Source organism: Tinamus guttatus, unplaced genomic scaffold (genome assembly GCF_059628265.1).
Source record: "Tinamus guttatus ecotype Peru unplaced genomic scaffold, ASM5962826v1 Tinamus_guttatus_pri_ptg000327l, whole genome shotgun sequence".
Lineage (NCBI taxonomy): Eukaryota > Metazoa > Chordata > Aves > Tinamiformes > Tinamidae > Tinamus > Tinamus guttatus.
In genome coordinates, this window is record NW_028288861.1 from 1,448,800 (window position 1) to 1,467,500 (window position 18,701).

Here is an 18,701-nt window from a genome sequence, read left to right on the forward strand (position 1 = left end):
TTTTTTTTCCTTTTGTAATTTTGTAATTGTTTCCTACCGCCTTATCTCTAGGTTTAAGCTATGCTTATGTGGAATTACAGTTCTGTCATTTAAGAGTTGCATAAAATAAATGTAAGCACGTTACTGAAATCAAAAAAACAGTTTAGGTGGAATGCCCCCTAAATGGAGTGGAGCTTCAGAACCAGCTTTTTTATTTTGGGCTCTTACACTTTTGATGCTCAAAGTCATCTTGTTTCAGTGTCTTGCTTCCCATGTACCTAAAACATATCCAAATAGTTAGGCACATTTCCCAAGAACTCCCCAGCATCAGGAGCTTTGCTTACTAAGCAAGAGGGCTGCAGCTGCTGCTGGGAGAGCCAAGCCTTTGTTTGAGTGCTAGATCTGTGCATGGTGGCAAAGCCCAATGGGGCCCATGGTATCTTCACAAAGTACTTGGCAGACCATGATAACATCCAGCTCCTTGAAACCTTGCTGACTTGTGCTTGCTTTTCCTTCCTTCCTTCTTTCTTTCTCCCATAAGCGGGCAGCAACTAGAAAGCAAATCTCTCTCCTAACTTCTCTGATACAATTCTGCTATGAGTCAACAACTTCTGACATGCTCAGAAAGGAGCCCCATCACTTGTTCTTAACACAGAAAAGTCACTAACTGCAGAAATATTCATACAGCATACTGTTTCTACCTTGCTTTAGTTATGAAACCCACAAATATACTACTGAGAAATGAAGAAGTGCTAAACCAGAGAGAGAAACTATTTTTAAAATTTGAGTCCTCTACATAGACTTTTCAAGAGCTTTTAAAAGAAGGAAGATTTTATAATGTATATAACAGCATGAGATGGAATATAAATGCAACCGGTGACACTGGGGGAAAACTGCATCTGAATAAAACATATTATTTTTATTATTATTAAAATCCTTCTTATTTGATCCTTTCAGCAGAAATGCACATCCGTTTGAACTGTAGTGTTTTTTTAAAATTAAGCCAACACCAGCAATCATTTTGCACTACTGCTCAGAAGCCCTAGTCAACTGATGAAGTGCTTAATGCAACTTATCCATATATCCTGAGTGTCTTCTTTAATGCAAGACAGAGAATTATTGTCCCAGGAAAGGACATTCTTGTGCTCCAGAAACACAAATGCACACTGTAGAATCTCATAGAGTAAACAAAATTCAGGCAGTTTCAATATATATTTCTCAGGTTCATCTTTAATCAAAAGAAATTACCCTCACAGAGGCAGAGAGGTAATTTGGGAGTCCACACGGACACTGTATTTCTCTGTGCCTAAGTCAAGAATTCCTACACACAGGGAATTTGTGTAACATCAAATGTGACTCCTACCCATTACACAGGCAGGGACAATCAAATCTACTCATTTTATACCTTAAATTGCACCTAGATTGTTTACTAGCCTAGCCGGTCTCTTGTTTTCACATGCCTTATTTGCTGTGAATACTACCTATAATTGGCTTTTGACATTATTTACTTTTTTCTTGTATTAATACAAATAGTTTTTTATTCTAGATATAGCAGTTTATCCTTTAATATATTATGGGATGCTTATGACATAGCTAAATTCCTCCACCTCTTGGCTCTTTTTTGAAAAATTTACTAGATGCCCAATATATTTAATATTCAATAGCATGTGAAAATAATTTTTATGCAACTCCGATAGTTAGAAAGATAGATAACTCAATTATTAGATCATCTATCAAAATATTCAGATGTATAAGAGGCTACTAAAAAGATTGATGAGTGAGAAAGTCCACTGATTCTCTAGCCATCATATTCACACATTTGGCTAGACAACATTTTTCGCTGCCTTCACAAGCAAGCTTCATTACCCATCGCTCCACTGAAAAGAGTTTATTATGAGGCTGCCATCTTGGCAAGACTATTATTTAGATGATAAATGTTGGGGGGAAAAAGTGTGTCTCGATTTTTTTTTTAAGATGAGCTTTTTGACAGATAAAACAAACAGCATCTACATTTCTAATTAACTTAAATTTGGCAGATACAAATACAGGTCAGTAAAGCTATGATATGCTACTAGATTATCTTCTGTCTGAATTTGCCCTTAATTTGTAAAATGTAAATTAACTAATTAGAAGAAAAGCAGCATTATTTGTGACAAAATGCTGCTTCTATTTCTTTGCTTTGTGACATTTATGATCAACTCCGGCCCTTCATTCTAACTTTTAATAGATAGATAATTATGCTCATATTAATTTATAAGGCTTTTAATATTTAAAAGCAAATGAAAAACTTGTGATTTCTGAAAGCTAGAGAGTACAATGCGCTCTTCAACAAACAACTAAACTATCTATTTGTCAGCTTCATATCAGTCGGATGTTATGTTGTTTGCATGTATATGTAGGATCTATACAGGTACAAAGACATAAATTTTAATATTCAACACCAGACTCAAAAGAAAATCCCCGTTAGTATTCTTGAAATCTTCCTGGAAATCAGCGTATCCTTTCTGCACAAAATATAGAACAATAATAATACAATTGTGCTTTGCTCATTAGTACTAGGAGTTAAATTTGCTTTTATACTCCTACTTCCCAAACTGTCATTTGAAATGGATTAGACTAGCAATTACAGAATTACATGAAGGAAGAGGGAGCTGCTCATTTTTGAGTTTCAGCCCAGCAACTTGACCTTGTTAAATAAATAAAAAAAAACACACATAGTTTATAGGAAAGGATTCTTTTAATTTTGCTTTGGTTCTAACTATTACTAGGCAGATAAAGCCTAAACAATAAGAAATACATTGAAAATGTCAGATGTAAATGTCAATTAAAAATTACAAGGAATTCTGAAAGGTAAGGTCTGTGGGGGGTTGACATTCTTTGACATAGTGGAGTGTCTGCAACCAGGCCCTTGGCAAGCGTAGCAGCATCCATGCTGTCAGCTCTTATCGTACATAAACTTAGATGCTTGTCTAATCTGAATGAGAAATACCAGGGAAATTGGAGCTGAAGCCTAGCAGTAATGTAGGCGGAGGCTGAAAATGCTCTATCTGCAGTACGTGCAAGTCTCTTGTGACATGACAATGTTTGAGACAGTATAGAAAAAACATTAAAAAAAAATTTAAAGAAAGCTATACAGTGCTTCACTTTTTAAAATGAGAATGTAGAAATCTAGTGGTAAAACAGGTTTAAGTACCAGAAGAAATTTATAATAAAAAATGCAATTTAATGTCCATATTGAATACAGTTAGGAAAAAAGCATTAAAATGTATATTTAATTAACATAAATCATTCAGACGTAAATGCTAGTATGTACACAGGGTGCTCTGTTGTTTGCTTTGACAAACTGAAATTTGATACAAAATAAAAGACAAAAGTGATCATAAAAACAATTAACATTATAGCAATGTTAGCCATGAGCTATGGTTTCCACAAGAAATGTCTTCATGGTCTATTGCTGAATGACTTTGTTAAAGGTGAAACCATTGGTGAAATATTAAAAAATTACCTTGGAGCTGAAGTTAAAAAAAAAAAAATTGCATCAACTACATGTTCATTTTGATACTGTTCAGGTGTCACTGAATAAAGATCTCGTTTAACCCTGCTCTACTAATTGGAGTAAGGAGGGAGGGAGACAGAAGCACAGCAGAAGTCAGCGTGCGTGAGATTCGAGGAGCACTAGATAGCTACACAAACCCTAAGTCCCTCTGTGTTGCAGTAAGGTCAGAACCTTTCAGCATTGTACCAGTGTGTCAAAATATGTCAACAAACCATCACGCTGCAAGAAGAAGAATGACCTTTCAGTTCTTTATGTTTGGCTGCCAATGAAGCTTCGGATACTGGGTATGCATGAACAGTTTTCCTAGCCACTTGACAAATGCAACTCCCAAGGTTTCCTCCAAGTCAAGTTGTTAAACTACTGGCTTTCAACTTACTGGTACAACTTTTTAAACCACTTGCAGTCGGCGAACATTGATGTTGTTACAGACAGAACAGACATCTGTAAATGCACAGTATAATTCCCTCTCTTCCCGTACCATCTACAACTACACAACAATTATTACTTAAATAATCTTCACAGTGGCGTATGTTAAACCTTTTAAAATAGCTGAATAGAGAAAAAAAAGTGCATTTTTTCATGTACTAATTCAGTCTTTGCTCACATATGATTCATCCTTTTAGCCAACAACAAATGCTCTCACACAAAATAGCCCCCAAAATAAAACCACATCAGCTATGTTTCTGACTGAAATGGAATCTTATATGATTTTTGCTTTGCTATTTATCTGGAACACTTCATAATTCAATAGGACATTGTTGTAATTTTATTATTACAACTGTTAGTTATAAACAGAAGTCTCAAGTTCAGGCAATGTATTAATTAATAACTCATTTAATAATGAATTTAGGTTTCTAAAAATATGTGTACCACTTTAAAATTACTTATGACAAACCTGCTCTTTTATTTCTTCTTTCAAAGAGTAGAAGCACACAACATTACAAGAAAAAGGGGGGAAGGAAATTAGTAGAGGGATGACTTACTATCCTTATGCAAAAGCAGAAGATGAAATGCTTCTCTCTCATTATGTGAAATTACCATTAGTCTAATATCAGTGTCAAATACGACATTTTGCTGTGGTCTCCCTCATATATAGTGAAGTTTTTTTCTAGCTAATAACAGCATTGAGCTTTCTCCTGGGACCCTCCAGAAATTATATTCCAGAGTGTACATATGCCTTAGCCAGACTTGCAGAGAACAGAAAAAGTAAATTGCTGCATTTGAGTTTATATCTTCTTACAGCAAGTCATTGACAGTACACTCACTAATTAGTATTTAAACTGTCTGTTGTTGATCTCTATATACCTCTTAGAAAGTAGCAGCCATGCCTATCAGCTCGGATTAACATACTTTTACAGCTGGGACTCCAATTTTTAATTTAAGTCGGAAAAAAAGATGAAATTACACACTAGGGGAAAAAACAAAGAAGCAGCAGTATTGCTTTAAATGCTGGAATATTTTACAACTTGTTTTCAGACCCCTTTTTAAAGTGCAAATCTGTCTCACTTCCTGTTCATACTTAGCAGTTTTTATCCTGATGGTTACAAAAACCCATCAATGTTTGTCAGTGAACAATGAAAAAGAAGTGCACAAATCAACTATGCTTTGCACATGCAGTTATCTTGTCCCCACAGCAGCAGAGACAGACACAGCCCTGCGCAGCTGGGCTCCCACTGCTTGGGAGGAACACACTGAGCGAAAGGATCCTGCAACTATGTGAATCATTTTAGGGTAAGTTCTTCCAAAAGATAAAACAGTTTATTATTATTATTATTCTAAAGATTCCTCTGCAAAATCAATCCTATAATACTCAAAGCAAAAGTCGCTTCTTCTTGTTTCTTCATTAGTAGTGAAAGCTCCTAGTATCTAAACAGTGCCTTGAGTTACAACTGTGCAAACCCACTGACAGGGTATGGTTTGTACATTTTTAATGGGAAGCTTAATTTGAAGATGAGGTTGCAGTGTAGCACTGCAATTGAAAATTGCTTAACAATACCATTGATGTATGAGCCATAAAAAACCTTGCTAAGCTGTCCCTGCAGAACTCAGAGTAATAAAAAGGTGTTCTTTTGCACTGAGGTGAACAGACATGGTTGACTGCATCTAGGGAGCTGTTCTGTTAAGTGAGAAAGTGCCATTTCTTTCCTGTCACTATAGGCCAATTTACGATACTCTCAGATTTAGTTAGCGCAGAGTACAGGATTTAATGAAACATAAATATTGGAGCAAAGAAACCACGGCTATGCTCAAAAACTTTCAGTCAGATTGTGTGCAGAATTAAGCTTGTATCTGCAATAGATCCAAAAAAAAAAAAGGAACTTTTTCAGTCTCATCCCTACTTTTCTGGAAAACAAACAAGCAAAAATCTCAATGGAAAAGGTCTAAAGCCTATCCATTCCTTCAAATTATCTAGACATGGATTTCTATCTACATCTAACAGGCGATATTAAGAGTTCCCTGTCCAGTTTCAACTCAGCTTTAAGTTCAACTAATAGTTCAGGCTTACAGAAACCTAAACTATAGTGTCATGATGTCTCCATGATGACCCAATTCCCTTTCTCCAGATCATCCATATGCCTTCCAAAGAGGAAAGGTGATGGCACAGGTACAGTTGAACCAACTAGGAAGTATATTCTCATCTCAAAGATCCTTGCACAATAAGCTCATTCATTATATCATTCAAAACTGATTCACATTTTGGGTAGCTATTATATCTTTTTTTATAAATAGTTTGGGAGAGCAAGCAATGTTGATTATGTCAACTGGATGCAACCTAATCTGTCAACAGCTGTTCATTAACCCAACTATCATTAAATTAGAAGTAGCTACAGTGATTAAGAACTCACTTCAGAAGATGCTATGATATTGTTTGTTTGGTCTAGTGGTACCAAGATTAAGACTAAGATGTTTTGATCCTTACAAAACAAACAAACAAACAAACCAAAAATGAAACAAAACACAAACAAAAGAAATCTGCCTAATTTCCAGTGCTAAACTATGATTAAATTCTGGATTTAGGGAGTAACAAATCTCATTAATGGAATTTCTATTTTTCATTATATTCATTTAAAGTAATTAGATATATAACAAAGAACATTTTTTAATAATTGTTTTTAATACTATAAGAAAATACTGGGAAAAATCTGAAAACTAATTACAATTATTGACCCGTCTGTCAATTCAATCTAGCTTTAGTAACATTTAGTAACATAACAACAAGTAACAGCAACTTACTTGACTAATAGGTCGCTGAGAGATGATAATCTGTTTTTGTATTTTGAGCATCAATTACTACATTGGAACAAGTAAAAAGAAGTTTGCCCGGGTTTTTGTTGACTGATATAGGCATAAGGTAAGTTTCTTTGGAAAAGTCAGGTTCAAATGGTAGACTCTGAAGGATATTGCCCTTCCTAGCTCAAACCAAAAGTGAGGAAACATTTTGTTCAGTACAAAATTCAGAAAGAAAAGCTTAGACTTTATACTGACAATTTTCCTTCAAACCAATAAATGCATCAGCCCAATTTCATTTGCCTACTTAGCTTTCAACACTTCTCATCCCATACCTTGTGAGTATCTTCATGCCCATACTATACACTAAAATTAACTTTTAGGAACCGGTGTTCCCTGATATAACTTTAGTCCTCCCAGTGTTGCCTTTTCTCTTCAGAAAATATTATAGAGAGCACATCAAATGGCCTTCTCCCACCTAGGCAGCTCCATCTCTTCTTGCCTAGCCTTTAGTGCTACTTCAGCACCACATCTATCAGCATCTTGGCGCTGTTTCCCTAGATAGCGCTCTATACTCGCATTTACTCACTTTTTTTTACCCCCTAAGTCATGTACTCTGGTTATTTGTGTCATAAATTCTTTCCTATAATTTTTCTGTAGTACAGTAATTTTGCTCAACAACTGACAGTCTTGCTGTCTTGCTGAGGTTCCCATAACCTAGATTCCAGTTCTGTAACCCACCCTTTCTAAACTGTGAAATAGCTGGCTCTTCTCCAGTCGATGAAGTAGCTTGCTGCAAAATCTAATTCTGCACTCTGACCATTTTATTCTTAAGATCTATCCACTTCCTTCCCCTGCTGCCTCAGACAGAAGCCTGCTAAGGTATTTCCCAAGCTAAGGCTGGCAATTTCCACCTTGTCTTTTTCACACATGACCTAAAACATTGACTAAAACATTGATTGATGGCCACGGTTTGGCCACTGATGTCAGCATGCGCTATTAGTTGCATGCTCCAGCATGCTCGTGCCATCTTCCACAGCGTCCTTCAAATTTCATTGAAACTCTCTTGTGAACACTGGGCAGACTTCCTTACCTGTGCTTTTAAAAATCCTTCATCAAAACTCTCCTTCACTCCACTGATAATTTTTAGTAAGCTTACAAGGGAATACTGTCTCCTTCTTTGTATTCCACTATATAATTCATCTTAAATTTCATTTCAGTATCTTGCACAATCTTTTGTTTCCTCTGATCTTGTATAGGATGGTCAGATTTGGGGAAAAAAAAGTTTTTATTTTTTCTTCATAAAATGTCCACCACAACAGTGGTCTAATCAGTGAGGATGCTTCTGGTACCATGGGAATACATACAAATATATACCATAGGGACCTTTTTAAGAGGAAGGCAATATTATTTTAACAATCTTTAAAAAATGCCATAAAAATCTTTATACTACCAAAAACTACATGCTCAAAAATTCTGTCCAGCATAAAACATTTTTCCTCTAACATTCCTACAACTCCTATTATTTTTTTTAACGGAAAGTAATATTTGGTGTTACTGTAAAGTGCAGACAATACGCAGAGAAGTATTTTTTATAAACAGCACAAATAACAGAATATATACGATACGATGACAATGAACAATACAGTTCTCTGTGTACAAAGCCCACCTGCTAGATTGCATAGATTTTATGACAGATTTGGCACACTGCATATATAGCTAAAATATCACAGCAGAAGTTTCCACATTTTTAGTTCCAAATTTTCCACATTTAGTACCAAGCTCAGGTACTAAAAAAACTGAAATACGACTTCTACACCAAAATAATTTATTCTATTATCTACTGCTCCTATAAAATCTCCAGCATTCCAATGTGACATTCTAATAAATATAATGCAAAATATCAGATTAGTTACAGTTTATTCACATGGCTTAATACCAAAGCCACTAGGTGTTATTTGTTTCAGTAAGTTATTTTTAAAATGAGTATTATCTCTCTATAAGAAAAAATAAAGAAAAGTACCTATTCCAGTAGCTCCAAAACTGGTCCTGCAAGTAGGCTTGGTGGCTACTTTCATCACCAAAGGAGGCTTTGCTTTCAATCCAATGAATTATATGTCCTTCAACAGCTAGGGCAATAGCAGAAAATAAGAGAGAGCTCTGAAAATCAAATTCAATGGGTTTTAAGAGTTCTATGTTTGTGAGCTCCATATTTACCCCCACAAATTACCACGTGAATTATACTTGCAACTGAGTTCTATACTTGTAAAATATATTTCCATTATGTGCATGGGATAATTTTCTGGAAACTACCACAAAATACTTTAAAGGATAATTATTTTAATTTCAGTTTAATTGTATCTTATTCTAGGAGTCCTCTATTTTCACTTATTCTAACTCAAACAGAATGAAAAGAAAAAGAGACCAGACTAAAGTGCAATTGCGCCCTATTTTTCTCCTTACTTTGCTTCCTAGTTGTCAGAAAAAGAGTTGAAGACTTCTGGTGAATAACAAGGCCAGTTAGCCAAGCTGCTGAAGAGAGAAACTTCTCAGCAACACTAGAGTGGAATGTGTGAGAACAGCAAGAAAGGTTATCCTAGACATATATATGTTCTTTATACTTCTGCAATATCAGCAATGCTTCATCAGGGAGAGGTAAGGCAAAAGAAGGCATCTCTCAAAAAAGCGATTCTGAATTTCTGCTTCTCTAAAGGCTCTTTAGTTCATGTCCCTCCCCGTTTTTTCTAGGTGAGAATTTGCAGCATTAATATTCCTCCCCCTACTTTTTTTTTGTAAAAGGAGAGTCACCTCCTAGATGGATGATCTATTTTTACAGAAGAAAACAAGAAGAAAAAACATCTAGTCTCCACAAAGTTAATGCGGGATTACTGAAGTCTTTATTTGCCTATACTAGTCCCAGTCTGACAGGGGATAAGGTGCTCTAAGGGCATGAATCCCCAGATGCCCATTCTTTGCCGTTCACGGTTTAGCATTGGCTCTACAATTACTTGGGAATTTTGGGTGTAAATATTCATGAAGTTGATACACTGAGATCTACAATGCCATACTTGCTCTGCTGGCTGCAACCAACTTGTGTGGGCACACACAGCAACACCCCCTCATACCTTTAGACCCCAGGAAGCATAACATCTGAGGCATAAATCATGGAGTCAGTTGAAATTTCTAACAAACATTTGCCTTTTCTAGCTATTTATTGAGTCACGAAGACAAGAATATAAGGAAAGACCTTAGTTCAGATCTGACAGCATGTAGAAAATTATTTCCTGCGAATCTCAAACGACTGAATTCATCTGAAGAAAGTGCACACTATTACTGTATGGATTTTCAGAGACTGTGACAAATCCATGCAAATATATTAAAGGATTATTTCTAAACTTCTACCTAAAAGGAAAATATTACGAACCCAAGAATTCTATTGTTTTTTTCCCACAATGCCTTCTCAAACATCTCAAGAATTAAATCCACCCATTTGCTTTCCATTAAGTAGCCATCTATTAAGGCTGGTACATAATGTTACATGTTTCTGTTATAAAAGTGGATATTGTATATCAAATGCAAATTGTACATGGAAGTCCAAACTATTTCATAATCTTCCCTGCTAACTGCAGAACTGAATAACACAAATAACCTCCCCCACTCATACTCTTGATGGCTTCCTGTGAATCTCCAGAGATGAAAGTTATGGAAATAAAGTAGCAAGTATTAATTGACAACTCTCTTGGTATGTCTTAGCAGAAGTAAACTGCAGATCAGAATGCCATAGCCCATGGCAATAACAACCAATTCAGTTACAAGGATATTATTTACTTCGTGCATATAACTACTTCTTAAAGTTACTATGATAAGCATTTTCTCTCTCTCCCCCTTTTTTTTAAAAACATCAAGATGCTGAAGTTCTTCAAAAATTTTTTGAAAAAGCTCTGGTATGCATAGTTGGTTATATCCTGTATATGAGAGTTTACTGTGTTGAAAGATGGTATATCAAGAATTGCACATCTGAAAGCATGTACTTAATGTCCTACACCACTGTAAAAATCCATGATCTTGATAAAAATCCCAACTGTGTCAATCCTATGAAAAAATTTCAGTAACAAATTTAACTTTCAGTGCTTTCAGCCTTTTTATTTTTCTCTGATAACCAAACCGGCACACTTGCTGTGTTCTAAGCAGGAGAGGCAGAAGTCTTTTGGGCTGAAAGTCAGTTTGCAAAAGGTAATTAGAATCTCTCATACTTGGAGAACTTGGATGTTTTTCCTTCCATGGCACAGTTACTAGGTCATCTGATTACCTTAACAATTTACATGACCTCATGACCAGAAGATGCAGATGAACTTCGACTTGACCTTTATGCTTACTTCTATCCTCTTGATTCTTATAATTTAGGCTATCAAAAAAACAAGAGACATCTGCAGGGTTTTATTTAGATGGTAAGCTGTGACAAAAAAATAACTGCACAATGACCAACTTTTACTCCATGACCTTTAGGTATAATGGCATTATTTCTAAGACTGCTTTGAATTTAACTGGGCCTAGAAATTTAAAATAATTGTAATTATTTCAGAGTTCACAATTACAGTAGACATTGTAGGTTAAAGAGGAGTGGGGTTTTGGGGACACTTATTGCCTTTTTGCGGGGGTGATGATGCAAAGATGTGCAAAAAGTGATGAGGAAACATCAAGAAATACTACTTATGATCAAACCTTCGTGATGCAAACTAGAACTTGCAACTACTGGTCAACTTCTGTAAAATCAGAATAAGGCATTGTATTATCTTATCATATACTTTACCTGCTCATGTCTTAACTAACTAATATTTCAGCATAATATGTCTACACAAAATTAAAAAAAAATATTTGAAAAGACTTACCTACTGGTACTTCTAAAATAAAGTCTGGTGTTTTGTCATAACCCTTTGCACGAAGCTGATCTTCAGCTATATACAGAGAACAAGAACTATTGTTTATAAAACGAACCTATTAAGTAGAAAGCAGTATAATTATTTTTCTTTTATATAAGAGTGGAAGAATTATTAATGCAGTCATACATATCTTTCTTGTGCACGCAATGCTGTGTCAGATTAAATGAACTTCCATAGAAAACCTGAAGCATGGATATAAAAATGCTGCTTTGTCATTTCTGCATTTTATGTCTTCATTATAAACATCATTAATTCAAGCTGTCATACAGTATTATATAACTCCCGAAAAATCAAAATAAAGAAGTACATTTGCTGATTGAAAGAAGAGTCTCCCCACATTAAGAAGCTTGTTGAGATTAAGCCTACTAAAATCAAAAATGTGACTTTCCGCTTGATTTTACTTTAATGCTAACAAAAAGTTGTTAAAAAACAAGAACAAAAATCCAGTTCCTTTCCAGTTGGACATCTATCAGAAGAGAGAAGACACAACTTTAATTTTTCTTGCAGCCTGCAAAATGTTGAATTTATCCAATTTTGAAGACTACAAAGATTAAGAATTTTTCTTAACATTATATATACAACACTATTGCTTACGAATATTAAAGCTTTCAGGAACATTTCAAGAAACAATAATATGGAGCAAGGAAGATAAAACAAACAAAAGATGCTTGCTCTAAAAAAAAGGAAGACACACAGAGTGTTCAGTATTTTCTGAAGTATTGTCCTTGATTTCCAATACTATTATACTGGTATTTCTGAAACACCATTTCTCCATTAGATTTTGGAGTGACCTGGTCATTCAATTCCAGACATGGCTTTTTGTCTTCACCCAACCTCAACTAATGGCACAACCTAGTAACAAGTAAGGCCGCGTAGTCCCTTAACACCTACTGGGCTGTTGACATTGTCATGCATCCTATTCGCCTTTCTACATCACCTTTGATTAAAATTAATGGCCCATTCTTACTGTTAGGTAGCTTATTTCCAATCCATTTATCAGGTTAGGACAGTAGTTTCATGGCCAATGTTCAGAACTCAGTTTTAGAATACTTTGTGCATATCCTGAAAGGTCAGCAGTTTGAGCCCAAGCAACATTTTAATAACATAAAGAACATTCACAGCTTTTATATAAGAAATTCACCTTTAGAAAATAAAATATTTTAAACATACCTAAGGTCAATTTTCCCCTCCTTTCTCACCACAGGATAAACATCTTATGTAATAATTTTTTATTTTTTTAAAATAGTGAGCTATTATTTAGAGCTGGAAGTCAGTAATCTTGAAAAGTTGTACCATCTTATAATATAAACTGCAATATTTACTATCCTATTTTATAGCTGTTAGTACTTCTATTGAAGTTTGGTAATATTCCTTCATAGTAGTACATGATCTTGTAAATAAAAGCTGTGGCAATTATATCACACAGTTTGCTATCAAAACTTTTCTGGATTTTGAGTCAGACTTGCCTGTAGGTAATTCTTTTCAAACTTAGATTGGGTATATACATAAAAGATATTTAGGTTAACAAGGCTCTAGTTTAAAACAACCTATGAACAGACAGTTTTATGCTATAGAATAAAAATGAATTAATGCCTTAAGCAATTCCTTAATCTTGGTAAGAATAAAAAACAATCCAGTTTCCTCTAACTCTTTTTAACTATAACCAGGTTTTAATTGTTTAAAATGGTTTAGAAAAGATGATCAGGTATCTAAGTTGAAACTCTCACTATTTAAGAATGTACAGACAGCAATACAAATCTGTCTTTTCCATCACATCTAAGAATGGCTAGTATCACAAATTCAGGGAAATGACCTTAAAAAAGGCAATAAAAGCGAGGACAATCGTAAGAACAGTCATTTCCTGGCATGCTGACTCAGCAGGTCTCTGAGCTGGAGTTTGCACTTGCATTACTTTGAATACTCTTCACCAGACTTTCTAGGGGGGAGAATCTATCTGAATTGATCTGACTTTAAAGTACGCCCTGGCCAAGAAATGTTTCTTGTTGCGAATCGCTTGCTGAATGTTTCCTCTTGGTTCCTTGTAACATTATATACTACAAAAAATGGTGGTAAGCATATTTTTTAAACTATCTTTATTATTCACATGTGTTGGCATTAACATATGTGCATGTATGCTACATCTTCCAATTATTTTGAACTTTTATATGAACATGTTATTGTAACACCCTTCTTCCCCCAAGCCGACAAGTTTCAAGCTTTGTAGCTCAGATATGATTCAAATGGGTCCACAGGTCACAGAGATATTTTTTACATCTTAAAGGACCTTTTAAGGTCCCTTAGATGTAGGGAATGACTTAGGCCTGCCTGATGCTAGACCACAGTAGCTTTGACAGCACATCTATTTATCCTCAGGTTTGAAGTTCAAGTTGGAACAGCCCTAACGTATAGTTTTTCCATTTTCCAATTTAACTTAGTATTGGTCTTACACTAGCATTTGTATTTAAGAAAGAAATCAATATTTTTGAATTGCTGCATGAATAAGAAAAGCATTCTGCAGTAACTGTACATTTAAGATTATCAGAGAAAATGTCGAATGTTTTCTAATTTATGTCTGTGGTGGAACATCATGGTGAAAGCCAAAGAAGGTGAAGATTCCAAAAAAGATCAGTTACGTACCTTCCCATGATAGCTAACATGTTTCCTAATAGGGGAAAGGTAGTTGGGTAGGCAAAGTCAAGACAAGATGAAGTCAGATCTTAAGCAGAACTTGGAATTTGCTGGCATTTTGATAAGGTAAAGTGAACTAACGATGAAGTGCAGGCTGTTAGCCTGTTTTGAGCGATTTCTTCCACTGATCACCCGAATCTTAAGACAAGATGATAAAGAAAACTTCAGAACTGTGTTTTTGATGGAGGGGAAGCAGCATACATTTTCCTTTCAATAGCAATATCTAACTAAAAGGCAAAGAAAACGGTATAGCTTTTCGAACAGCTGCTGGGTGAATCTGAAGATGTGTAGGCTTCTAAAGCTAGCTGCTCTGGAAACAGAGAAATCCCCTCTCTGAACCAAAAGGCTGATTCATACTGCTCCCAAGATTATACTGGTGCAAAGTATACTGAATACACTTTTTCATTGTAGGTGAATGCAGCAATACAGGAAACTCCTTCTTCTTTCTGAAGAATTTCCTTTGTTAGGGAGTCGTGCCCTAACATGGAAAGTGGCAGAAACTGGTCCCTCAACTCACGGGACCTCAGTCTTTATTTACAGCCTAACAAAGATGGATGGCATAGAAATAATAATAATTTAGCATATCTTAAATCATGACTAAACAATACTTCAGTACACATAAAATGTAAACCATATATTAAATGCTCTCATTTATATCTTTATATGCTGATAAGTTAACCTGTTCTGAACATTTTGATTTGAGAGCACAAATTTCTTCAAGCTTATTTTGAAGATGAATTTGAAACCTAACAAAGGTCATTAATCATTAAAATTTAAATCTGGTCTGTGCACAACACAAACTTGCACAACGCTAAAAAATGACAATTGTTGGGTTGAGAATCCATTAGTGAGCCATCTAGTTCTTCTCCTTATATTGTGACTGGATTGATTTCATTAATCCCCTGCCAGTTTTGACAGATGAGTGTCAAGTCTAGCCTTAAAGTTTTCATTGAAAGCGATTCCATAACTTTCCTTGGCAGCTTGTTCTATACTTATTGGTCCTAGCATCGTGTTAGCATTAACATCACCTTTCCAATTGCAGATTAAAGCCTTGCAAAGGAGCACACTAACTCTGCTCCTTAAATATATGGGCAAATCTTTGCAAAATTTTAGAATTAAAGATTTCCAGAAACTTAACCTGACTCTAACTTTAGGAGAGATCATTTTCTGGCAAAACCAGTATAATTCCCGAATCATACGAATTTAGTTGAAGACTGAACTGTAACAAAAGATAGTATTTAATTTTGTTATTACAAGGAATCCAAGATTTAAGAAGTCATCATAACTTTATTATCACAGTAAGAGAAACAATATTTTAATCATTGTTTTAATGGTATTTATATACAAGTAATATAGTACAGGCTCAAAAAAAAGTCGCTTTCTAAGAAATTAATTTTTAAAATAACTTTAAGTATAGGTATTGGGAAAAGAGTGCTTGCACTGGTCATGGAAGGAAGCAAAAAATTCAGCAGAAACTGTACAAAGAACTGAATGAGTGAATCTTCCAGCAGTTCTTTAATTCATAAAGCATTTTGCAGCTAATATTTCTTGTGCTTCCTCCTAAGTCTCACAAGGCTTAGATTATGGCTAATATCTCATGACACCAAAAGTAATACTGCAGCAGATATTAAAGCATTTTTTTCAGCTACTTATTCTATAAAATATTAATTGCAAGCCTGTGCATGTGCTGTATATATAGCATATTAGGTAACTGAGTTCCTGCTCAGTCCTAAATCAATAAAAGATATCATGTACAGTATGAATCATTTTTTACTCTACTTCCTAATACAATGTTGAAGGTTTTTTTTTTTTGGAAGTAAACAGTCACGAAAATCTTTGAAGTTAAGGATTCACTGGCTAGTCTTTACTACAGCTTCTTACCTATGAAAGACAGATTCTTTTCCAAAAGCATTTCTCGCAGCAAGACTTCATGCTCATGCCCAATTGCGCTGACAGTTTTAGGTTAAGAAATGAAAGACTACTTTGTAAAAGAACAGAATTCAGAACAACATCTCAGGTAAATGATTCATTCATGATAAAATTTATTGTCCCTCATCTTCATTTCAGAAGTGATCAATGATTTGAACACTAAGTTTTGAAATACTTCAAGGACTTTCAGATGCATTTAGCACTTCCTGAAAATAAGGCTATTGTATACAGCATTAAGTTTATGAAATTGAGACTTATTATAGAGTATTTGCTCAATACAAATAAGAAAAGTATTTTTCTTGTTTTCACTTTTTCCAGAACAGAAAATAAAATATGAGCTTAAAAGATGAGCTTAAATAGCTATTAGATTACTCCCTACTGACGCATGTATCAATTTCTCTAATTTGGCAAAGAACGAAACAAGTAGTTTTTTTTTTCCTTTATACTCTGCAATTGATAGGCACTAAATCCATATGAAACATCTTACTGTAACAAAACATCCTTTTAATTGATTTTTCAGAAGCATGAACTAATGTCAGGGAAGGATGAAATAATATTTTACAGTGAAGTCCTTTTCACTTCACTGACAGCCTGTTGATCCAATGTGCTATTCTTAGTAATATGGAGAAGTCATCACATCAAACATTTTTATTCTATCTGCCTGGAAGTCAAAATTCTATTCTGGAAGCTTTCAGGAAGAATCTTATGGATCATCATAATTAAGGACTATGTATTAAACACAATTAAATTCCTAATTCTATTTAGAATAACTTCTGCAAACTGTAGAATGTCTTACCATTACGGTAAACAGCTTAATTTCTTTCAACACTTTACGCTGAACAGCAGAAACTATAATTGTAAGCAATCTTTTCATACATATACACATATTTTATAAAATGAAACTGTATCTGCATCTGTTCCTAGCACTTACATTACAAAAAAAAAGAGGGGGGGGAGTCAAATGAATAATGGCAAAAATGTAGGACAAATGCTGCAAACAGAATTTATAATGCACCATAAGCAGAAACACTTAGACTTAGTCTATAATAATACCTATTATTGATGTATGGCAATGACCATGGGGCAAAACTTGTAAATAACCTCACAAGCCATTTTCTGCTCATGCAATCCAGCAGCCTAGTTTCCCGTAAGCATCTGAACTATTACTGAAAAATAGCCTCTTGGCATTTACAAAGAGGTTGACTTCATACTTTAGTCCATGCATATATAATTAGATAGTTATATTTAAAATCAATATGCAATCCTTCAGAAGACATTATGCTTTTAAAACCTTAACTTTAAATTGATTTTTAACTATTTTATGTGCCTTAAAATTAACATCTAATTCAGCAACATACTTCCAGATAATATAGTCACTCAGCTAAGTATTACCAAACTTTTCCTCACCGAAGAAGGATTAAAGAACTTCTCATTAATTTTCACTGAAATTGTTATACACCGAGTAAACTGATTTGAACCATAAGCTGTAGAGAACAGGGAGGACCTTTTCGACTGCAGGGAAATTATTTCTTAAAAACTATCAGTAAGCTTATATATGTATTACCTTTTCTCATGACACTTCGGAAGACTATATCCAGATTGTTCATGAAAATATCTTCATCGTACATGCCAAATTTTGCATACAAGATTTTATGATCAATAACCCTTTAAAAGTGTAACTTCATAGAGCTGTGTTTAATGTTGAATAGCAAAACACTTTGGCAAATAGAGTTCGAACTCTATCCTGTTGCCATTAACGTTAATTGCAACAGGACTGAGCCGATAGCAGCTATGAAGCAAATAATTCTAATGGAAAATTCTTGCATTTCCAAATGCCACTATGGCTTTCCTATCCTGTAACTATAGAGTGAAATCCAGATCTTTTCCCGAACTTGACGTAAAGATTTATGCCAGGGTTTTCTGCAGCTTGAGGGAGAGTTATCTTGCTGGTCTGCTCAGCGTTAGAAGGCTCCAATTTTGAAATTGTTCCTTCAATAGCGGACTGAAATAAAAGAACAACTCCTCCAGGACATTATTAACAGATACTAGGTCACAGGTGTCATTCCTAAGAAATTATACACTTTTCTGTAATATTCAGTATCGTATGGACCTCCTGCAGTACCCTCAGTGGATAATGAGGAACTCTGATTAACCATTTCATCACTGCTAAAAGAGAAAAAAAAGAGAATAAAAATCCCCCCTAAAACTCAAGCTGCATTCTTCAAAAGTAATGTCCTTTTTATAGATAGCCCCATTTCCATTAAAAGACAAGAAAGTAAAAGAACTGTACTTGAATGTCAGATAGAATTAAAAAAATACTAATCAGTCAATCAATCCTAACTTAGTTTACATTTGAAAATATTCCACTTAAAACTAACTTT

At 34.7% G+C, this 18,701-nt stretch overlaps 1 protein-coding gene across 1 annotated transcript in view; it reads right to left on the bottom strand.

Moving 5' to 3' along the window:
* CDIN1 (CDAN1 interacting nuclease 1) overlaps positions 1-18,701 on the bottom strand; it is a 117,669-nt gene that overhangs the window by 48,159 nt on the left and 50,809 nt on the right. The window contains exons 8-10 of the mRNA XM_088529292.1: positions 16,273-16,340; positions 11,653-11,718; positions 8,787-8,892 (exon numbers count right to left, since the gene is read on the bottom strand). Coding sequence (XP_088385418.1) covers positions 8,787-8,892; positions 11,653-11,718; positions 16,273-16,340 — 240 coding nt within the window. The remainder of the gene's footprint in view (positions 1-8,786; positions 8,893-11,652; positions 11,719-16,272; positions 16,341-18,701) is intronic.